This window comes from Stenella coeruleoalba, assembly GCF_951394435.1.
Source record: "Stenella coeruleoalba genome assembly, chromosome: 1".
In the NCBI taxonomy this organism is placed as follows: domain Eukaryota; kingdom Metazoa; phylum Chordata; class Mammalia; order Artiodactyla; family Delphinidae; genus Stenella; species Stenella coeruleoalba.
The window spans coordinates 151,168,242-151,193,100 of NC_137169.1; the positions used below are offsets into that span (position 1 = coordinate 151,168,242).

At 37.5% G+C, this 24,859-nt stretch overlaps 1 protein-coding gene across 31 annotated transcripts in view; it reads left to right on the forward strand.

Moving 5' to 3' along the window:
* AKT3 (AKT serine/threonine kinase 3) overlaps positions 1-24,859 on the forward strand; it is a 395,069-nt gene that overhangs the window by 188,194 nt on the left and 182,016 nt on the right. For all 31 annotated transcript variants that reach the window (XM_079905016.1, XM_079905021.1, XM_079905022.1 and 28 more), the window contains one exon: positions 20,213-20,357. In XM_079905016.1, the coding sequence (XP_079761142.1) occupies positions 20,213-20,357 (145 nt within the window). The remainder of the gene's footprint in view (positions 1-20,212; positions 20,358-24,859) is intronic.

Sequence of the window (24,859 nt, forward strand, 5' to 3'; positions counted from 1 at the left end):
GAGTCTGGCTAGTGGTTTATCTATTTTGTTTATCTTCTCAAAGAACCAGCTTTTAGTTTTATTGATCTTTGCTATTGTTTCCTTCATTTCTTTTTCATTTATTTCTGATCTGATTTTTATGATTTCTTTCCTTCTGCTAGCTTTGGGGTTTTTTTGTTCTTCTTTCTCTAATTGCTTGAGGTGCAAGGTTAGGTTGTTTATTCTAGATGTTTCCTGCTTCTTAAGGTGGGCTTGTATTGCTATAAACTTCCCCCTTAGAACTGCTTTTGCTGCATCCCACAAGTTTTGGGTCGTTTTGTCTCCATTGTCATTTGTTTCTAGGTATTTTTTGATTTCCTCTTTGATTTCTTCAGTGATCACTTCATTATTAAGTAGAGTATTGTTTAGCCTCCATGTGTTTGTATTTTTTACAGATCTTTTCCTGTAATTGATATCTAGTCTCATGGCATTGTGGTCAGAAAAGATACTTGATACAATTTCAATTTTCTTAAATTTACCAAGGCTTGATTTGTGACCCAAGATATGATCTATCGTGGAGAATGTTCCATGAGCACTTGAGAAAAATGTGTATTCTGTTGTTTTTGGATGGAGTGTCCTACAAATATCAATTAAGTCCATCTTGTTTAATGTATCATTTAAAGCTTGTGTTTCCTTATTTATTTTCATTTTGGATGATCTGTCCATAGGTGAAAGTGGAGTGTTTAAGTCCCCTACTATGAATGTGTTACTGTCAATTTCCCCTTTTATGGCTGTTAGTATTTGCCTTATGTATTGAGGTGCTCCTATGTTGGGTGCATAAATATTTACAATTGTTATATCTTCTTCTTGGATCGATCCCTTGATCATTATGTAGTGTCCTTCTTTGTCTCTTTTAATAGTCCTTATTTTAAAGTCTATTTTGTCTGATATGAGAATTGCTACTCCAGCTTTCTTTTGGTTTCCATTTGCATGGAATATCTTTTTCCATTCCCTTACTTTCAGTCTGTATGTGTCTCTAGGTCTGAAGTGGGTCTCTTGTAGACAGCATATATATGGGTCTTGTTTTTGTATCCATTCAGCTAATCTGTGTCTTTTGGTGGGAGCATTTAATCCATTTACATTTAAGGTAATTATCGATATGTATGTTCCTATTCCCATTTTCTAAATTGTTTTGGGTTCGTTATTATAGGTCTTTTCCTTCTCTTGTGTTTCTTGCCTAGAGAAGATCCTTTAGCATTTGTTGTAAAGCTGGTTTGGTGGTGCTGAACTCTCTCAGCTTTTGCTTGTCTGTAAAGGTTTTAATTTCTCCATCAAATCTGAATGAGATCCTTGCTGGGTAGAGTAGTCTTGGCTGCAGGTTTTTCTCCTTCATCACTTTCAGTATGTCCTGCCACTCCCTTCTGGCTTGTAGGGTTTCTGCTGAGAGATCAGCTGTTAACCTTATGGGGATTCCCTTGTGTGTTATTTGTTGTTTTTCCCTTGCTGCTTTTAATATGCTTTCTTTGTATTTAATTTTTGACAGTTTGATTAATATGTGTCTTGGCGTATTTCTCCTTGTATTTATCCTGTATGGGACTCTCTGTGCTTCCTGGACTTGATTAACTATTTCCTTTCCCATATTAGGGAAGTTTTCAACTATAATCTCTTCAAATATCTTCTCAGTCTCTTTCTTTTTCTCTTCTTCTTCTGGAACCCCTATAATTCGAATGTTGGTGCGTTTAGTGTTGTCCCAGAGGTCTCTGAGACTGTCCTCAGTTCTTTTCATTCTTTTTTCTTTATTCTGCTCTGCAGTAGTTATTTCCACTATTTTATCTTCCAGGTCACTTATCCGTTCTTCTGCCTCAGTTATTCTGCTATTGATCTCATCTAGAGTACTTTTAATTTCATTTATTGTGTTGTTCATCGTTGCTTGTTTCATCTTTAGTTCTTCTAGGTCCTTGTTAACTGATGCTTGCATTTTGTCCATTCTATTGTCCATTCTATCTCCAAGATTTCGGATCATCCTTACTATCATTATTCTGAATTCTTTTTCAGGTAAGCTGCCTATTTCCTCTTCATTTGTTAGGTTTGGTGCATTTTTATCTTGCTCCTTTATCTGCTGTGTGTTTTTCTGTCTTCTCATTTTGCTTATCTTACTGTGTTTGGGGTCTCCTTTTTTGCAGGCTGCAGGTTCGTAGTTCCTGCTGTTTTTGATGTCTGTCCCCAGTGGCTAAGGTTGGTTCAGTGGGTTGTGTAGGTTTCCTGGTGGAGGGGACTAGTGCCTGTGTTGTGGTGGATGAGGCTGGATCTTGTCTCTCTAGTGGGCGGATTCACGTCTGGTGGTGTGTTTGGGGTGTCTGTCGCCTTATTATTATTTTAGGCAGCCTCTCTGCTAATGGGTGGGGTTGTGTTCCTATCTTGCTAGTTGTTTGGCATAGGTTGTCCAGCACTGTGGCTTGCTGGTCGTTGAGTGAAGCTGGGTGTTGGTGTTAAGATGGAGGTCTCTGGGAGATTTTCGCCGTTTGATATTATGTGGAGCTGGGAGGTCTCTTGTTGACCAGTGTCCTGAAGTTGGCTCTCCTACCTCAGAGGCAGAGCCCTGCCTCCTGGCTGGAGCACCAAGAGCTTTTCATCCACACGGCTCAGAATAAAAGGGAGAAAAAGTAGAGGGAATTAGTAGAAGTATGAGGAAAGAAAGAAGGAAAGGAGGGAAGGAAGGAAGAAAGAAAGAAAGAAGCAAAGAAGGAAAGAAGGAAAGAAAGGAGGAAGGGAGGGAGGGAGGAAGGAAGGAAGGAGGGAAAGAAGGAAAAAAGACAGAAAGAAAGAAGATACAGTAAAAATAAAATAAAGTATAATAAAATTATTGAATTAAAAAATTCTTACTTAGAAAAAAAAAAGGGACTGATAGAACCTTAGGACAAATGTTGGAAGCAAAGCTATACGGACAAAATCTTACACAGAAGCATACACATACACCCTCACTAAAAGAGGTAAAGGGGGAAAAATCATAAATCTTGCTGTCAGAGACCACCTCCTCAATTTGGGATGATTCGTTGTCTAAAGGAGGGAAGGAAGGAAGGAAAGAAAGAAAGAAAGAACGAAGGTAAAGTATAATAACGTTATTAAAATTAAAATTGATTATTAAGAAAAAAAATTTTTAAAAAAAACCATGGACGGATAGAACCCTAGGACAAATGGTGGAAGCAAGACTATACAGACAAGATCTCACACAGAAGTATACACATATACATTCACAAAAAGAGGAAAAGGGAAAAAAATCATAGATCTTGCTCCTAAAGTCCACTTCCTTAATTTGGGATGATTGGTTGTCTATTCAGGTATTCCACAGATGGAGGGTATATCAAGTTGATTGTGGAGCTTTAATCCGCTGCTTCTGAGGCTGCTGGGAGAGATTTCCCTTTCTCTTCTTTGTTCTCACAGCTTCCAGGGGCTCAGCTTTGGATTTGGCCCTGCCACTGCGTGTAGGTCGCTGGACAGCATCTGTTTTTTGCTCAGACAGGACGGGGTTAAAAGAGCCGCTGATTCGGGGGCTCTGGCGCACTCAGGCCGGCGGGGCGGGAGGGGCACGGCGTGCGGGGCGGGCCTGCGGCGGCAAAGGCCGGCGTGACTTTGCACCAGCCTGAGGCCCGCTGTGCGTTCTCCCGGGGAAGTTGTCCCTGGATCCCGGGAACCTGGCAGTGGCGGGCTGCACAGGCTCCGCGGAAGAGGGGTGTGGAGAGTGACCTGTGCTCGCACACAGGCCCCTCGGTGGCGGCAGCAGCAGCCTTATCGTCTCCCGCCCGTCTCTGGGGTCCGCGCTTTCAGCCGCGGCTCTCGCCCGTCTCTGGGGTCCGCGCTTTCAGCCGCGGCTCGCGCCCGTCTCTGGGGTTCGCGCTTTTAGCCGCGGCTCGCGCCCGTCTCTGGAGCTCCTTTAAGCAGCATTCTTAAACCCCTCTCCTCACGCACCAGGAAACAAAGTGGGGAGAAAAAGTCTCTTGCCTCTTTGGCAGGTGCAGACTTTTCCCCGGACTCCCTCCCAGCTAGCCGTGGTGCACTAACCCCTTCAGGCTATGTTCAAGCCGCCAACCCCAGTCCTCTCCCTGCGCTCCGGCCTCAGCTCGCAGCCCCGCCCGCCCCGGCCGGTGAGCATACAAGCCTCTCGGGCTGGTGAGTGCCCGTCGGCACCGATCCTCTGTGCGGGAATCTCCCCGCTTTGCCCTCCGCACCCGTTGCTGTGCACTCCTCCGCGGCTACGAAGCTCCCCCCTCCGCCCCCTGCAGTCTCCGCCCGCGAAGGGGCTTCCTAGTGTGTGGAAACTTTTCCTCCTTCACAGCTCCCTCCCACTGGTGCAGGTGCCGTCCCTATTCTTTTGTCTGTGTTTTCTTTTTTTTCTTTTGCCCTACCCAGGTACGTGGGGAGTTTCTTGCCTTTTGGGAGGTCTGAGGTCTTCTGCCAGCGTTCAGTAGGTGTTCTGTAGGAGTTGTTCCACGTGTAGATGTATTTCTGGTGTATCTGAGGTCCCGGACACGCAGAGCAGGAGAGCGGCGGCCGCCCAGACGGATGGGACGCACAGCAACGGCAGCGCCAAGCCCCGGGCCATGCCGCGGGCCGTAGGGGCTGGGGCGCTGGGACCGGCGCGACGCGGGGTCCGGGCGCCACCACCCCTGTCGGCCGCGCGTCCGCTGCCCTTTCTCCTGTGCACTTTGCGAGTTGGTCCCTTTCGAGCAACTCGTGGTCCTCCTCCTCTCCCGGCCGGGATGCGCCTCTCGGCTCCGGCCGCCTGGACAAGCGCGGGGGGCCCATCAATCACTTTTAAAGCTAATAGAAAGGTTAAAAGACAAAAGTAGTAAAATCATTTATAGCTACAATAAGTAGTTAAGGGACACACAAAACAAAATGATGTAAAATATGTCTAAAACATTAAATGTGTGTATGGGGGTGGATTGTTAGAATGTGTTTGAAGTTAAGTGATCATCAACTTAAAATAATCACATACAATGTTAATATAATGCAAATATGATACTAAATCTAGTCATCATGTCACTAGGGAAGAGAACAAAAGAAGAAGAAAGGAACAAAAAATAACCACAAAAACAACCAGAAAGCAATAAATAAAATGCCAGTAAATACAAAATGCCAATATATAGAGTTTAAAGCAAAGACTTTAGCAAGAGACAACGAAGGATATACATGATGATAAAGGGATCAAGAAGAACATATAAAAATTGTTAATATATATGCACCCAACATAGGAGCATCTAAATACATAAAGCAAATATTAAAGGGAGATATTGACAATAACACAATAATAGGGGACTTTTAACATCCCACTTACATCAATGGACAGATCATCCAAACAGAAAAATTAGTAAGGCAATACTGGCCTTAAATTTCACATTAGACCAGATAATATACATACACACACACACACACACACACACACACACACACACATACAGAGAAAGAGAGAAAGGATATTCCATCTAAACCCAGCAGAATACACATTCTTTTCAAGTGCACATGAAAGACTCTCCGGGATATATCACATGCTAGGCCACAAAACAGGTCTCAACAAATTTAAGGATTGAAATTATATCAAGCATCTTTTCCGACTATGAAGGTATGAGACTAGAAATCACCTATGTGGACACATGGCAGCTAAACAATATGATACTAAATAATCAGTGGGTCACTAAAGAAATCATAGAGGAAATAAAAGAATACTTTGAGCCAAATGAAAATGGAAACACAATGATTCAAAATCAGTGGGATACAGCAAAAGCAGCTCTAAGAGGGAAACTTGTATTAATACATGCCTACCTCAGGAAACAAGAGAAATCTCAAATAAGCACCCTAACCTTTCACCTAAGAAAACTAGGAATAGAAGAATAAAGAATAAACAAAACCCTGAATTAGTAGAAAGAAAGAAATAATAAAGGCCAGAGTAGAAATTAATAAAATAGAGACTGAAAAAATAATAGAAAATATCAATGAAACTAAAAGCTGGTTCTTTGAAAAAGTAAGCAAAATTGAAAATCCTTTAGGCAGACTCATCGAGAAAAAGAGAAAAGGGCCAAAATAAATAAAATCTGAAATGAAAGAGGAGACATTACAACCAAAACCACAGTAAAGAAAGGATCATGAAAGAATACTGTGAACAATTATACACCAGTAAATTGGACAACCTAAAAGTAATGGATAAATTACTAGAAATGTACAATCTCCCAAGAATGAATGAGGAAGAAATAGAGTATATGAACAGACCAGTTACCAGTAATTGAAATTGAATCAGTTAAAAAAAAAACAAAACCTTCCAACAAACAAAAGTTCAGGCCAGGCAGCTTTTCAGGTGAATTCTACCAAACATTTAAAGAAGAGCTAATATCTATACTTGTTAAGCTATTCTAAAAAAATTGAAGAGGAAGAAATGCTTAAATAAATGGTGTTGGGAAAACTGGCTGCTTCATGCAAAAGAATGAAACTGAACTACTTTCTTAAACTATATACAAAATAATCTCAAAATGAATTCAAGACTTAAATGTGAGACCTGAAAGCACAAAACTCCTAAAAGAAAACATAATCAATATGCTCTTTTTATAAAAAAAATTATTTATTTATTAATTTACTTATGGCTGCATTGGGTCTTCGTTGCTGCATGCGGGCTTCCTCCAGCTGCGGCAAGCAGGGGCTACTCTTCATTGCGGTGCACAGGCCTCTCACTGCAGCGGCCTCTCCTGTTGCAGAGCATGGGCTCCAGGCACACGGGCCTCAGTAGTTGTGGCACACGGGCCCAGCAGCTGTGGCTCGCGGGCTCCAGAGCGCAGGCTCAGCAGCTGTGGCACACAGGCCTAGTTGCTCCATGGGATCCTCCTGGACCAGAGCTCAAACCTGTGTCCCCTGCATTGGCAGGCGGACTTCCAACCACTGCACCACCAGGGAAGCCTTCAGTATGCTCTTTGACATCAGTCTTAGCAATATTTTTTTGATAGGTCTTCCCAGGCAAGAAAAACAAAAGCAGAAGTAAACAAATGAGAATATATCAAACAAAAGCTTCTACACAGTGAAGAGAACCATTAACAAAACAAAAAGGCAACTTACTAAATGGGAGAAGATATTTGCAAATTATATATCCAATAAATGGTTAATATTCAAAACACATAAAGAACTCTCACACAGTTCAATATCAGGAAAACAATCTGAATAAAAAATAAGCATAGGATCTGAATAGACATTTTTCCAAGGAAGACATACAGATGGCCAGCAGACCCATGAAAAGATGCTCAAAATGGAAATCAAAACCACAATGAGATATCACCTCACACCTGTTAGAATGGAAATTATCAGAAAGATAAGAAATAACAAGTGCTGATGAGGATGTGGGGAAAAGAGAACCCTTGCACACTGTTGGCAGGAATGTAAATTGGTGCAGCCACTATGGAAAACAGTATGGAGGGTCCTCAAAAATTAAAAATAGTACTACCGTCCAATCTAGCAAGTTTACTTCTAGTTATTTTTCTTAAGAAAATGAAAACACTAATTTGAAAAGATGTATACACCCTTGTGTTCATTGCAGTATTATTTAAAGTAGCCAAGCTATGGAAGCAACCTTATTGTGCATCCATAGATGAATGGATAACAAAGATGTGGTATGCATATACAATGGAAAAAAGAATGAAATCTTGACGTGACAAAATGGATGAACCTAAAAGAGTATTATACTAAGTGAATAAGGCAGACAGAGACAAATACCATATGATTTCAGTTATATGTGGAATCTAAAAACAAAACAGAAACACATAGATATGGAGGACAAACAGGTGGTGGCCAGATAGGGAGGATGCAAAGAACAAAAAAATGGTACCTATGTGATGTAATGAATGCTAATTAGCTTTACTGAGGTATTCAGTTCACAATGCATATTTATATTTTTAAAGTAATTTTAAAGTGCAGAGCAAAGATTACTGATACAGTTTGTTACCAGCAGGCCTGCTGTAAAGGAAATCCTTCTTCAGACAGAATAAAAATCATTCCAAATGGGAGGAAAGATGTAAGAATAAATGAAAAACAGTTAAAATAGTAAATAAGTTGATAAAGCCAAATGAGTATTGATCTTATGAACAATAATAATATATTTTATGGTTTGATTATATAAAGAATAAAACAAATCTGAAATAATAGCATAAATTGAGGTCAATGGGAAAATGGAGTTCATTTCTAGAGACCTCACTGTGTTTTCTGGGAAGAGTTAGAAGTACTGATATATTAGACTTTGCTAAGTCAGGGATGAATGTTATAATTTCAAGGATAAATTCTAAAAGGAAAGGAAGTGTATGATGATCACCAAGATAATATGAAAAGAAATAGAATCATAAAACATTAATGAATCTGTTTTACATTATATAAGTGAACTCTATGTAAGTTAAGAGTATATTTTAAAATAATACAGAATAAGATGGCTGAAAACCCTGAAGGAAAACCAAACTGGAATCCTGAAAAAAGTATAAAATAATAAAACAAAACCAGAAAGGCAAAGAGGAAAATAAGAAGAGGAGACAAGCAGAAAAAAATAAAACAGTGGACTCTTGTGCAACCATATAAATAATTGTATTAAGTATTAATGTATTTAACACTGCAGTTAAAAGGCAGAGAATTTCAGAATTGATGAAAATGCAAGGTTTACCTAAATACTCTCTGTAAGAGATGTACTTTAAATATAAAGAGAGCTAGGTTGTATCATGCATTCATTAAGCATAAAAAGGAGATTTGCTATATTATATGAGATTTCAAAATAAAATATTACTAGAAACTAGTAAGACAGCTATGATAAAAGGGTCGATTGATCTGGATGATATACAATTATTAATATGTATGCATACAGTAACGATTAAAAAGAGAAAAACAGACAATCCCACCGTCATATTTGGAAATTAAAAAATTTTTTCAATAAGAGCAACTAGACAAAAAATCAACAAAGACATAGAATTATACTACCACCATGATGTAATTGATATTTACAGACTACTACACCCAAAATTGGCAGAATAAACAGTTTTCAAATACATATGGTTAATTAAACAGGATTAATTGTATCCTGGTTTATAATCCTGGATTAAAAAATGATTGATTAGAAATCAAGTGAATAAGAAAACCAGAAAAGCTGCAGGTATTTGGAAATTGAATAACATACCTCTTAGTAATCATTTAGTCAAAAACAAAATTCAAAAGAGCCATTACAAATTACAGCTGATCTTTGAACAATATGGTTCGAACTGCACTATTCCATTTATATGTGGATTTTTTTTTCAATAAATACATTCTCCAGCGCTACACAATGCTTAGTTGGTTGAATCTGAGGATGCAAAACCACAGATACAGGCGGGTTCAATATGGCAGAGTAGGAGGACGTGGAGCTCTCCTCTCCTCACAACTAGGGCACCTACCAGGCACTGATGGGGGAGCTTGCACACCTGAGGGGATGGGAGGAACCCCCGAGCGATGGGGTAGGACGTTGGGGGAGGGAGGGGGGAGGATAAGTGGAGGCCAGACAGGACCGGTGCCCCTGAGGGGTGGCTGGGGGAGGGGAAGAGTTCCCACGCCTGGAGGGGCCCACTCACAGAGAGAGGACCAACAGGGACAGGGAGAGACTCTCAAGGGATCAGAGGATTGGAAGGGAACATGGCCAGTGTTTCCCCTGCCCACTTGGGCCTAGGGAGTCTGCTGAGGTCCAGGGCTTGATCTTCTGACCTCTGAGGGCCGCTCTGGCTGCATTGGTCCTGGGGATATGGGAGGGAGGGGGAGGAAAAGTAGAGGCTAGATGGGGACTGGTGCCCCTGAGGGGTGGCTGGGGGAGGGGAGGGGTTCCCACGCTCGGGAGGGGCCTACCCATGGTGAAGAGATCAGCGGGAATGGAGGGAGACCTTCTCGGGATCGGAGGATGAGAAGGGAACACAACCAGCATTTCCCACACCCACTCAGGCCCAGGGAGCCTGGTGAGGTCCAGCACCTGATCCTCTGCCCTCCAAGGCCCCCTCTGGCCATGTGGGGCCTGGGGGCATGGGAGGGAGGGAGGAAAAGTAGAGGCAAGAAGGGACTGGTGTCCCTGAGGGACAGCTGGGGGAGGGGATGGAAGGGGCTGGGGGAGGGGTCACCCCAAGGCCCCTCTGGGGGCCTAGGCCCCACCCCACCACCATCCCCCCAGGGCCTCTTCTGCCCACCTAAGCCTAGGCCCTGCCCCCACCTAGACCCACCCCCTACAGCTAAGCCTTTTTTTTTTTAAACAGCATGAGCAAGTGGGTTTTATTCCAGAAATGCAACATTGATTTAATATTAAGGCTCAATTAAGTTAAGTATACCACATCAATAGAATAAAGGACAAAAACCACATTATCATCTCAGTAGCTGCATAAAAAGCATTGGGCAAAATTTAACATCCCTTCATGATAAAAACACTCAAACTAGAAATAGAAAGAAACATCTTCAACCTGATATAAGGCATCTATGAAAAACCCACAGCTAACACCGTACTTAATAGTGAAAGACAGAAATTCTTCCCCCTAAAATCAGGAACAACGCAAGAATGTCATCTCTCACCAATTCTATTCTATATTGTTCTGGAGGTTCTGGACAGGGCTATTAGGAGGCAAAGGAAAGAAATAAAATGAATCTACATTGGAAAAGAAGTAAAACTTTTCTGTTTGCAGATGAAATAATCCTGTGTATAGAAAATCCTAAGGAACCCCCACCCGCTGCACAAAACTATTAGATCTAATACAGGGACTCAACAAGGTTACAATACAAGATCATATACAAAAATCAATTGTATTTCTATTCACTTACAATGAATAATTCAAAAATGAAATTAAGAAAACAGTTCCATTTACAATAGCATCAAAAGGATAATATACTTAGGAATAAATTTAACAAATGACATACAAGACTTGTACACTGAAAACTACACAAAACATTGTTGAGTGAAATTAAAGAAGATCTAAATAAGTGGAAAGGCACCTCACATTCACGGATTGGAAGACTTAGTGTTAAGATGGCAATACTCCCCTAGTAGACCTACTGATTCAATAAAATCCCTATCAAAATTTGAACTGCTCTTTCCCCCCAGAAATTAACAATCTGACCCTAGAATTCTAACAATAACAAATAAAAGGGTCCTGGAATGGACGGAAAGTCTTGAAAAAGAAGAACAAAGTTCAAGTACTTACAATTCCCAATTTCAAAACCCACTACAAAGCTACTATAATCAAGACAGTATTGTACTGACATAAGGATAGTATATAGACAGATAATGGAATAGAATGGAGAGTCCAGAAACAAACCCATATCTCTGTGGTCAATTGATTATTGTCAGGGGTGCCAAGGCCATTCAATGGCAAAGAACAATGTTTCAACAAATGGTCTTGGGATAACTGGATGTTCACATGCAAAAAAATGAATTTAGACCTATACCTCACACTGTATACAGCAATTAACTAAAAATTGATCAAAAACCTAAATGTAAGAGCTAAAACTATAAAACACTCAGAAGAAAACATAGATGTAAATGTTAATAATCTTGGATTAGGCAGTGATTTCCTAGGTATGATACAAAAAGCATAAGCAAGAGAAGAAACAAAAATAGATAATTTGGAATCATCAAAATTAAAACTTTTATCCTTTAAAAGACACTATCAAGAAAGTGAAAAGACAACCCATAGTATGGGAGAAAACGTTTGCAAATCATATACGTTATAAGGAACTTGTATCCAGAATATCCAAAGAAATCTTACAACTCAATACAAAAGACAAATCACACAATTAAAAAATGGGCAAAGGATTTGAATAGAAATTTCTCCAAAGAAGATATACAAATAGCCCATGAGCACATGAGAAGGTGCTCAACATCATTAGCTTCAGGAAAACAAAAATCAAAGTCACAGTGAGATACCACTTCACATGCACTGGAATAGCTACAATAAAACAGACAGCTAATAGCAAGTGTGGAGAAATTGGAAGCCTCATACAGTGCTGGTTGGAGTGTAAAATGGTACAGCTGCTTTGGAAAACAATATGGCAGGTCCTCAAAAGTTAAATATAGAGTTACCATATGACCCAGAAATTCCTCTCCTAAGTATATACCACAAAGGAATAAAAACTTATGTATACTCAAAAAAACTTATATATGATGTTCATAGTAGCATTATTCATAATTGCCAAAAAATACAAGCAATAGAAATATCCATGAACTGACAATTGGGTAAATAAATATGGTACATTTTTACAATATAATGTTATTCAAAAATAATAAGAAATGAAGTACATCGTGGATGAGCCTTAAAAACATTTTGTTAAATCACAAGAAGCCAGTCGTAAAGAACAATATATTGTATGATTCCATTTATGTGAAGTGCTTAGAACAGGCAGACAGACAGAAAGTACATTGGTAGATGCCTAGGGTTAGGGTTTCTCGTTGGGGTGATTAAAATGTTCTTAAATGTGCTTAAGTTACGGTGATGGTTGCACAATTTTGTGAACATACTAGGTATCGCTGACTTGTTCACATTAAAGGAGTACTTTGTGTGATATGTGAATTATATTCCAATAAAGCTGTTAAAATTGATATACATAAATAAATTAAATAACACTTCAGTCCATGTCAGATATTCCAGTAATCCCAAATCTTCTCTGGAAATGACTGCTGTGATGCATGGATTGTGGTATCTTGGCTCCCAGGGCAGAGGTTGGGCCTGAGCTCCTGTGGTGGGAGCGCTGAGTCCAAACAGCTGGACCAACAGAGAAGCTCAGACCCCAGGGAATCTTAATCGGAGCGAGGTCTCTTGGAGGTCCTCATCTCAGCACCAAGACCCAGCTCTACCCAACTGCCTGCAAACTCCAGTGCTGGATGCCGCAAGCCAAACAGCCAGTAAGACAGAAACACAGCGCCACCCATCAAAAAAAAAAAACAAAAAACAGTTGACAAAAACATTTTACAGATGGAGGAGCAAGGTAAAAACCTACAAGACCAAATAAAAGAAGAGGAAATAGGCAACCTACCTGAAAAAGAATACAGAGTAATGATAGTAAAGATGATCCAAAGTCACAGAAATAGAATGGAGGCACAGATCAAGAAAATACAAGAAATGGTTAACAAAGACCTAGTAGAACTAAAAACCAAACAAACAGTGAATAACAACACAATAACTGAAATGAAAACTACACTAGAAGGAATCAGTAGCAGAATAACTGAGACAGAAGAATGGATAAATGAGCTGGAAGATAGAATGGTGGAAATAACCACTGAGGAGCAGAATAAATAATGAAAAGAACTGAGGACAGTCTCAGAGACCTCTGGGACAATATTAAATGCAACAACATAACAAATTATAGGGGTCCCAGAAGAAGAATAGAAAGAGAAAGTGTCTGAGAAAATATCTGAAGAAATTATAATTGAAAACTTCCCTGACGTGGGGAAGGAAATAGCCACCCAAGTCCAGGAAGCACAGAGAGTCCCATATAGGATAAACCTTAGGAGAAACACACCAAGACACATATTAATCAAACTAACAACAATTAAATTGAAAGAAAAAAAATTTAAAACAGCAAGGGAAAAGCAACAAATAAAATACAAGGGAATCCCTATAAGGTTATCAGCTGATTTTTCAGCAGAAATGCTGCAGGTCAGAAGGCAGTGGCAGGATATATTTAAAGTGATGAAAGGGAAAAATGTACAACCAAGATTACTCTACCCAGCAAGGATCTCATTCAGATTCAACAGAGAAATCAAAAGCTTTACAGGCAAACAAAAGCTAAGATAATTCAGCACCACCAAACCAGCTTTACAACAAATGCTAAAGGAACTTCTCTAGGTGGGCAACACAAGAGAAGAAAAAGACCCAGAAAAACAAATCCCAAACAATTAAGAAAATGGTAATAGGAACATACATACCAATAATCGCCTTGAATGTAAATGGATTTAATACTCCAACCAAAAGATACAGACTGGCTGAATGGATACAAAAACAGGACCCATATATGCTGTCTTCAAGAGATCCACTTCAGACTTAGGGATACATACAGAATGAAAGTGAGGAGATGGAAAAAGCTATTCCATGCAAATGGAAATCAAAAGAAATCTGGAGTAGCAATACTCGTATCAGATAAAATAGACTTTAAAATAAAGGCTTGTTACAAGAGACATGGAAGGACACTACATAATGATCAAGGGATTAATCCAAGAAGAAAACATAATAATCATAAATATTTATGCACCCAACATAAGAGCACCTCACTACATAAGGCAAATGCTAACAGCCATAAAAGGGGAAATCAACAGTAACACGATAATAGTGGTGGAATTTAACACCTTATGTACACCAATGGACAGATCATCCAGACAGAAAATAAATAAGGAAACAGAAGCTTTAAATAACACAATAGACCACATAGATTTAATTGATATTTATAAGACATTCCACCCGAAAGCAGTAGAATACTGCTTAAGCGCACAAGGAACATTCTCCAAGATAGATCACATCTTGTGTCACAAATCAAGCCTCAGAAATTGAAATCATATCAAGTATCTTTTTTGACCACAGTGCTATGAGATTAGAAATCAGTTAGAGGAAAAAAGCTGTAAATAACACAAACACATGGAGGCTAAACAGTGTGCTGCTAGAAAACTAAGAGATCACTGAAGAAATCAAAGAGGAAAGAAAAAAAGTACATAGAAACAAATGACAACAAGAACACAATGACTCAAAACTGTTTCCAAAACACAAGAAAAGCACTTCTAAGAGGGAAGTATGTAGCAATTGAATCTCACCTCAAGAAACAAGAAAAATCTCACATAAACAATCTAACCTTACACCTAAAGCAGCTAGAGAAAGAAGAACAAAGGAAACCCAAAATTAGCAAAGGGAAAGAAATCATAAAGATCAGAGCAGAAATAAATGAAATAGAAATGAAGAAAACAATAGCAAAGATCAATAAAAACAAAAGTTGGTTCTTTCAGAAGATAAACAAAATTGATAAACCTTTAGCCAGACTCATCAAGAAAAAAAGGGAGAGGACTCAATAAAGTTAGAAATGAAAAAGCAGAAATTACAACTGACACCACAGAAATACAAAGGATCATGAGACTAATATAAGCAACTATGTGCAAATAAAATGGACAACCTGGAAGAAATGGACAAATTACTGGAAAGGTACAACATTCCAAGACTGAACCAGGAAGAAATAGAAAATATAAACAGACCAATCATAGGTACTGAAATTGAAACTGTGATTGAAAATCTTCCAACAAACAAAAGTCTAGGACCAGATCACTTCACTGGCGAATTCTATCAAATATTTAGAGAAGAGCTAACACCTATCCTTCTTAAACTCTTCCAAAAAATTGCAGAGGGAGGATCACTCCCAAACTCGTTCAACGAGGCCACCATCACCCTGATACCAAAACCAAAGATATCAGACAAAAAAATTACAGACGACTATCACTGATGAGCATAGATGCAAAAAGGTGCTTAGAGAGAAATGTATCACCTCTAATGCTTGTATTTGAAAAGAATAAAGTTCTCTAGTCATTAAATTTCCATCTTAAGAAAGTAGAAAAGTAGAGTAAATTAATCCCAGAGTAATCCAAAAGAAGGAAACAATAGAGAGTAGAATTCAATTAAATAGAAAGCAGAAAAATAATAGGGAATAATCCATAAACAAAAGTTATTTCTTTGAAATAATAGAATCAAAAAATGTCTTGGAAGATTGTTAGGAAAAAATAGAAAAAAGAGGGAAGACACAAATTACTGACACTGACCCCTAGAAAACATTGGCAAACTTGAACAGCTCAATATCAATGAACAGTATTGAGTTTGAGTAAAAAATTTTTCCTGAAGAAAAACTCCAATTCCAGATGGCTTCACTAGTTACTTCTGTCAAGTATTTGAAGAGGAAATATTACCAAGCCTACACAATTAATTACATAAAATAATGGAGGTGGGAACCTTTCCCTTCTCATTTTATAAGGCTAGTGTCACCCTCATTCCAAAAAATGGTCAGTGCTACCATAAGAAGAGAGAACTATATCAACAAAATATTAGCAAACCAAATCCAACAACACATAAAAAGATCATACACCATAACCAATTGGGATTCATCCCAAGTTCACAAGGATGGTTCAACATACACAAATCAGTCAATGTGGTACACCACATAAAAGCCAAAAACCACATGACCATCTCAATAGATGCAGAAAAAGCATTTGACAAAATTCAACATGTATTCATGATTAAAACTCTTACAAAAGTGGGTATAGAGGGAACATATCTCAAGATAATAAAAGTTATTCATGACAGACCTATAGCCAATATAATACTCAGTGGTGAAAAGCTCAAAGCTTTCCCACTAAAATCTGGAGCAAGACAAGGATACCCACTCGCACTTCTTCTATTCAGCATACTATTGGAAGTCCTAACCACGGCAGTCAAACATGAAGAAGAAATAAAAGGTATCCAAACTGGAATGCAAGAGGTCAAATTGTTATTGTATGCAGATGATAATATATTATTTATACAAAACCCTAAAGACTCCACATAAAAACTACTAGAAATGATAAACGAACTCAACAAGGTAGCAGGATACAAGATTAACATACAGAAATTGGTTGCATTTCTTTTCACCAATGATGAACTATCAGGGAATATAAAAAAAAAATACCTTTAAAAATTGCACCCCCCAAAATAAAATACTTATGAATAAATTTGATCAAGGAGGTGAAAGACTTATACACTGAGAACTACAAAACATTAATAAGGGAAATTGAAGATAATTCAAAGACATGGAAAGATATCCCATGCTCTTGGATTGGAAGAATTAATATTGTTAAAATGGCTATACTACTCAAAGCAATCTACAGATTTGATGCAATCCCTATCAAATTACCCATGACATTTTTCACAGAACTAGAACAAATAATCCTAAAATTCATATGGAACCATAAAAGACCCAGAATGACCAAAGCCATCCTGAAGAAAAAGAACAAAGCAGGAGGCATAACCCTCCCAGACTTCAGACAATACTACAAAGCTACAGTTATCAAAACAGTGTGGTATTGGCACAAAATCAGACATATGGATCAATGGAACAGTACAGAGAGCCCAGAAATAAACCCACACACCAGTTGTCAATTAATCTTCAACAAAGGGGGCAAGAATATACAACAGGGAAAAGACAATCTCTTCAGCAAGTGGTGTTGTGAAAGTTGGACAGCCGCATATAAATCAATGAAATTAGAACACATCCTCTCACCATACACAAAAATAAACTCAAAATGGCTTAAAGACTTAAACATAAGAAATGACGCCATAAAACTCATAGAAGAGATCATAGGCTAAACATTCTCTGACATAAATCTTAACATTGTTTTCTTAGGTCAGTCTCCTAAGGCAATAGAAATAAAAACAAAAATAAACAAATGAGACCTAATCAAACTTACAAGCTTTTGCACAGCATAGGAAACGATAAACAAAACGAAAAGACAACTTACAAGAATGGGAGAAAATATTTTCAAATATTGCAACCAACAAGAGCTTAACTTCCAAAATATACAAACAGCTCATAACAACAACAAAACAAACAGCCTAGTCAAATAATGGGCAGAAGACGTAAATAGAGATTTCTCCAAAGAACAAATATAGATGACCAATAGGCATGTGAAAAGATGCTCAACATTGCTATTAGAGAATGCAAATCAAAACTGCAATGAGGTACCACCTCACACCAGTCAGAATGTCCATCATTAAAAAGTTACAAATAACAAATGCTGGAGAGGGTGTGGAGGAAAGGGAACCCTCCTACATTGTTGTTGGGAATGTAAGTTGGTGCAGCCACTGTGGAAAACGGTATGGAGGTATCTCAGAAATCTACAAACAGAATTAGCATATGATCCAGCAATCCCACTCCTGGGCATATATTCATACAAAAGTATAATTCAGGGCTTCCCTGGTGGTGTAGTGGTTGAGAGTCCACCTGCTGATGCAGAGGACACGGGTTTGTGCCCCGGTCCGGGAAGATCCCACATGCCACGGAGCGGCTACCCATGAGCCACGGCCGCTGAGCCTGCATGTCCGGAGCCTGTGCTCCACAACGGGAGAGGCCACAACAGTGAGAGGCTCATGTACTGCCAAAAAAAAAAAAAGTATAATTCAGAAAGCCATGTGCCCCTATGTTCATAGCAGCTGTATTCACAATAGCTAAGACATAGAAACAACCTAAATACCCATCGACAGATGAATGAATAAAGATGTGGTACATATATACAATGGAATACTACTCAGCCATGGAAAAGAATGAAATAATGCCATTTGCAGCAACATGGATGCAACTAGAGATTATCATACTAAGTGAAGTAAGTCAGAAAGAGAAAGACAAAATATGATATCGCTTATATGTGGAATCTAAAATATGACACAAATGAACCTATCTATGAAACAAAAACAGAATCTTAGACCTAGAGAACAGACTGGTGGTTGCCAAGGGAGAGGGAGTTGGGGGAGCGATAGAATGGCAGGTTGGGGTTAGCAGATGTAAGCTTTTATATATAGAATGGAGAAACAACAAAGTCCTACTATATAGCACAGGGAACTATGTTCAATATCCTATCATAAACCATAAAGGAAAAGAATACATTAAAAAAAGCATGTATATATATTTAACTGTATTACTTTGCTATACAGCAAAATTAGCATTGTAAATCAACTATAGTTCACTAAAAATATTGATTTAAAAAAAGAAAAAGTAGCCCAATGTACTTGTGACTATAGTCAATGCAAAATTTCTTAACAAAAGTTTGACAAATCAAATTCAAAAAATATGCAAGAAAAAGTTAATACATTATGACTAAATGGAGTTTATACTAGAATTCAGTTGTATTAACATCTGAAAATCATTCAACTAATTTCACTGTATTAATAGGATAAAAGAAAACTACATGGTCATTTCAACAGGTGCAGAAGAAGCATTTGAAAAAATTCAACACTCTTTCATAACAAAAACACTCAGCTGGCTAGGAATGGAAAGGAACTTACTCAACTTGATTAAGGTTATCTACAAACTACAGGTTAATAATACTCAAAGGTAAAAGGCTTGATATTTTCTCTCTTAACATGTGGAACAAAGAATGTCTGCTGTCACCACTTTTATTTAACATTGTACTGATGGTCTGTTCTAGTGCATTATAAGGCAAGAGAAAGAAATGAAAGGGAAACACACTGGAAAGGAAGAAGTAAATTGCTCTTATTTGTAGACAGTATGGTAGTATTTGTAGAAAATTCAGAAAAATAAAAGCTGGTAGAAATAGTAAATGAAATTATTAAGGCTATAGAATAAAAGGTCAACATAGAAAAAGCAATTGTATTTCTAAATACTAGCAAGAAAAATTAGAAAATGAAAAAAAATTTATACTTCCATAATAGCATAAAAGAATACTTAGAAATAAATTCAATTAAAGATTTGCAAGACATTTTCACAGAAAATTACAAAACACTGCATTAGAAAATTGAAGACCTAAATAAATGGAGAGCTATACCATGTTCATGGATTGGAAGACTTAGTTTATTAAGATGGCAATTTCCTCCAGATTGACCTACAGATTTAATGCAATTCTAATAGACTTTGTCTTAAGAAATCTGCAAACTGATTTTATTTCTATGGAAATAAATGATCCTTTATCTGATAGCACAAGTGTCAAAAAGTAAAAGCTTCATACTACTGCTCCTGAGATTTATTATTTAAGCTACAAACCGTGCCTATCATTTTTTAAAACAGAAACTTACCTATGATCTGGTAACAGTTTTTGCCTTTGAAAGCTTTTTCTTGGAACATCTGTTGGACCATAATAAAGAAACTGAGTATGTCAGTGATGGACTTACAATGGCTAAACAATACATTTTAAAAGTGTGGCAAAGTTTTGGGGGTTCATATACTTTATAGATAAGATGTGTGCAGAGAATTAAAATTTAACCATACTTTAAAAGGATTTTTAGTCAGTTTCCTTACAATCGTCTTCTCCGTCTCCCCTTCTCCTCCCCCTCCTCCTCCTCCTTCTTCTTTGTTAATATACCTCCAAATAAATGTTAGTATATCTTGAAGTAAAGATGGGGCTTATGTATTACTCTGGAATAGACTTTGTGTTGATTTGATATTTTATAAAAGAGAAATATTTGCATCATTACGATTCTTTATTAATGGGAATTTTTTCTTGTTTTTGTAGGGAAGAATGGACAGAAGCTATCCAGGCTGTAGCAGACAGACTCCAGAGGCAAGAAGAGGAGAGAATGAATTGTAGTCCAACTTCACAAATTGATAATATAGGAGAGGAAGAGATGGATGCTTCTACAACCCATCATAAAAGAAAGGTAAAAAAGAACATCTTACTCCCCTCCTCAGCACAACATTTATATGTGTAGAATAAATATGTTAACAACTGCCATTTGCAAAAACTGTTAGCCAGTTATCTTATGATATGCTATTATATTGGTGTGGATGGTTTTTAATCAGGTGACTCTTAAACCTGTCATTGTTTAAAACGAAATAATTGAAACATCACTTTATTTCAGTGTTTCAGCAATTACCACTGAATGCTGAAAGGGCTGTTAGGAAGTTGTGATTGATGTGCCATCATACTACTTTATAATTTGCATTTTTCCCTTATTGTTTTTAATACTATTTTAGAAACTTGGAAATAAAGTGTTTTCCCTAATATGGTCCTTTTCTATTTGGCATTCTGTGTTCTCCTGAAAGCAGAAGGTGAAATGGCTCTGGTATACTTCCTGCTTTGTGCCCCAGCCTCACTAATGTCAGCAGGAAAGCAAACAGTCTTGGAAATTATAGCTTTTTATTTTAGTGGCTGCTTCTGAGCCAATGAGAGAAATAGATTTTTTTCTTCCCTCAGTGCTCCAGAATAATAATTGCCAATTTATATATTTATGAGAATTATAAATTATGTTTTTCATTGCTATAGAAAATTGCAAAGCAACTCCCTATGTAAAAAGTGGTATTTTAAGATTAAGGGTAAAAGTATTCAAAATAGATGAACATGCCATTTTTAATGTTAGAATATATTTGTTATAATAGATTTTAAATTAATCTTCAGGTAGGAAAATGCTAATTCTTAAGGTAATGATCCATGTAATTTGGTATTAGCACAGTGATTAAGAACTCTTTGGAGTTAAACTGCCTGAATTCAAATCCTCTTTTTCCTATGTGCTAACCATGGGAACTTGCTGAGCTTTACAGTTACAACTTAGATTTAGTTAATCATCCTTTCCTTACCTGAAATTTCTATTCTAATTAGAATAGTATTCTATACTTGATCTTGGCCAAATGTCTGAGAACCCTGTATGTCTTCCTTGAAGAATAATCCTCTATTTGTTAGTTGAATTTTATCCCTGTTTTCTTTTGAATCACCTTAACAACGCTCTGCCCTTGTTCCTCAGGTACTGCAAAGAGAAAAATACAATCTAGCTTTACCTACCTTCTCAGAGAGAAAAAAGCTTCTTTTGCTCATGTATATGCACATGTACACAATTAATTTGAAATTTGACTATGCTTATAAATTTAAAGTCATATCCTGATTATTGTCACCCTTTGAGTAATAAACTACCTTGTTCAGTAACAAGCTAGACTGCTGCAGAACTTCTTAATAAGAAAGATTAATAGTAAGATGCTGTTTAGGCAGTTAGAGGTTGAAAGTGGGAAGTTTATAACACTCTAACTAGAAATACTGTTACTGATAGATGTAAGAATTTTGGAAATGAATATGAAAATTTGCAGAAGAACTTTGAATGAAGAGAGACAACCATTTTGAAAGATATAAAAATGGAAAACTATGGAAGATCCTTCTTTTTCTGTTAAGGCAGGTTGTAAATAATTATTAAAGCATAATACGTTTTCCTGTTTTTTTACCAGTGTTGATTATCTTAGAATTTATCACCTTCACTAATTATCACTTATAAAGATTTATTATATGCTTATTTTGTGCTAGGCTCTGAGCAGTACTTTTATATGTGTTATCTCATTTGATCCTCATAGGAATCATATGAGGTAGGTACTGTTATCCCATTTTACAGTTGAGTCCTATGATATTTAAAGAAGTTAAATATCTTATTCAAGCATATAATGACTTTACACACTATGCAACTTCAGTATGCAGTCTACTTTTTTTTGATTCACGTATCTTGAGCTTCTATAATCTCTATAATTGTTATAGTCATAACATAAACGAACTATATTAGAAACAAAATTATACAGCTAGGCTCTCTTATATTTGTACTCTGTTTCTCAAAATAGTATGTCAAATTGTTGCATTTACACAGTGCTTGCATATTAGTTAATTTCATTTTATATTAGAGCACCCTTGGAAAAATCAGTAGAATTTTAATATTATAGAATACTGGTAGAAAGTGAGGTTTTTGTTGTCCTACTGCTTGAGTTCATGTCCTGGGTCTACAGTGTGTGTAATTGTGGGGAAAGTCCCTTAATCTTTCTGTCCTTTAGTCCCTTCATCTATAAAAGGAAGATAAGAGTGGTACTTACCTCATAGAGTTGTGAGGATTAACATATAGTTTGGAATATATGTGAAGTACGTATATACTAAGTGCTCAATGAATATTAGCTATTATTAGCTAGTATTCTACTTTATCCACATAAAGATAATTAAACATTCACACATTTTTAAACTGGAGTCTCCTAGAATTCTCTTGTTGAAAGTAAGCCTCCAAAATGAAAATTAATAGAAGTATTTTGAATTTGGGAGGTCGGGGTCTATTGTCTTATTTAGCCTATATCTTATTTCCATTGTAATTTAAAATTTTTATTTAATATGAAATAGTATAAAAAGTTTGAAATAACAAAGAGTCCAGAAAAAGAACATTTGTACCACTAACTATGCTATAACAATCATAATAACTTGGTTCAAAAGGGTGAAATATTACTATCACTTCCTTAAGATGACTCTAAAACTACAGTTGACACATGAACAACACAGAAGCTTGGTGAGCTGCCCTCTGCACAGTTAAAATTAAGTTATAGTTAAAATAAGTTATAGTCGGCCCTCTGTGTCCCAGTTCTCCCTATCTGTGGTTCCTCTGATGCAACATTTCCTCCATATGCACTCTTGTTTTGTATCTGTGGCTCTGCATTTGAGGATTCAACCAACAATGGATCAAAAAAAAATGAGTAGGAAAAAATCCACATGTAAATGGATCCACAGAACTCAAACCCATGTTGTTCAAGAGTCAGCTATATATCCTTTATGAATTTCAGTTATAAAAAGAATGTACAAGTTCAGATTACTTTAAATTTTAGATTGTAAACACAAATATTTTCAGATAAGAATATCCTTCTCTAAGAGATAGCTTCAGGATGGCGGAGGAGTAAGGCATGTAGCTCACCTTCCTCTCCACGAATACATCAAAAATACATTTACATGAGGAACAGCTCCTACAGAACATGTACTGAACGCTGGCAGAAGACCTCAGACTTCCCAAAAGGCAAGAAACTCCCCACATACATGGCTGTGTGGCTAACAGGGTCTTGGTGCTCCGTCCAGGTGTCAAGCCTGAGCCTCTGAGGTGGGAGAGCCGAGTTCAGGACATTCGTCCACCAGAGACCTCCCGGCCCCATGTAATATCAAATGGCGAAAGCTCTCTCAGAGATCTCCACCTCAACAGGAAGAGCCAGCTACACTCAACAACCAGCAAGCTACAGTGCTGGACACCCTATGCCAAACAACTAGCAAGACAGGAACACAACCCTACCCATTAGTGGGAAGGCTGCCTAAAATCATAATAAAGTCACAGACACCCCAAAACACACCAGCAGATGTGGACATTCCATCCAAAAACAACAGAATACACTTTCTTCTCAAGTGTTCATGGAACATTCTCCAGGATAGATTATATCTTGGTCACAAATCAAGCCTTGGCAAATTCAAGAAAATTGAAATCATATCATGTATCTTTTCTGACCACAACGCTATGAGACTAAATATCAATTACAAGAAAAAAATCTGTGAAAAATACAAATACATGGAGGCTAAACAATACTACTAAATAACCAAGATATCACTGAAGAAATCAAAGAGGAAATCAAAAAATACCTAGAAACAAATGACAATGAAAACACGAGGACCCAAAACCTAAGGAATTCAGCAAAAGCAGTTCTAAGAGGGAAGTTTATAGCAATACCTACCTCAAAAAACAAGAAACATCTCAAATAAACAACCTAACCTTACACCTGAAGCAGTTAGAGAAAGAAGAACAAAAAAACCCCAAATTTAGAAGAAGGAAAGAAATCATAAAGATCAGATCAGAAATAAATGAAAAAGAAATGAAGGAAACAATAGCTAAGATCAAAAAAACTAAGAGCTGGTTCTTTGAGAACATAAACAAAATTAATAAACCATTAGCCAGACTCATCAAGAGAAAAAGGGAGAAGACTCAAATCAATAGAATTAGAAATGAAAAAGGAGACATAACAACTGACACAGCAGAAATACAAAGGATCATGAGGGATGACTACAAGCAACTCTATGCCAGTAAAATGGGCAACCTGGAAAAAATGGACAAATTCTTTAAAAGCACAACCTTCTGAGACTGAACCAGGAAGAAATAGAAAAAATGAACAGACTGATCACAAGCACTGAAATTGAAACTGTGATTTAAAAATCTTCCAACAAACAAAAGCCCAGGACCAGATGGCTTCACAGGCGAATTCTATCAAACATTTAGAGAAGAGCTAACACCTATCCTTCTCAAACTCTTCCAAAATATAGCAGAGGGAGGAGCACTCCCAAACTCATTCTATGAGGCCACCATCACCCTGATAGCAAAACCAGACAAAGATGTCACAAGAAAAG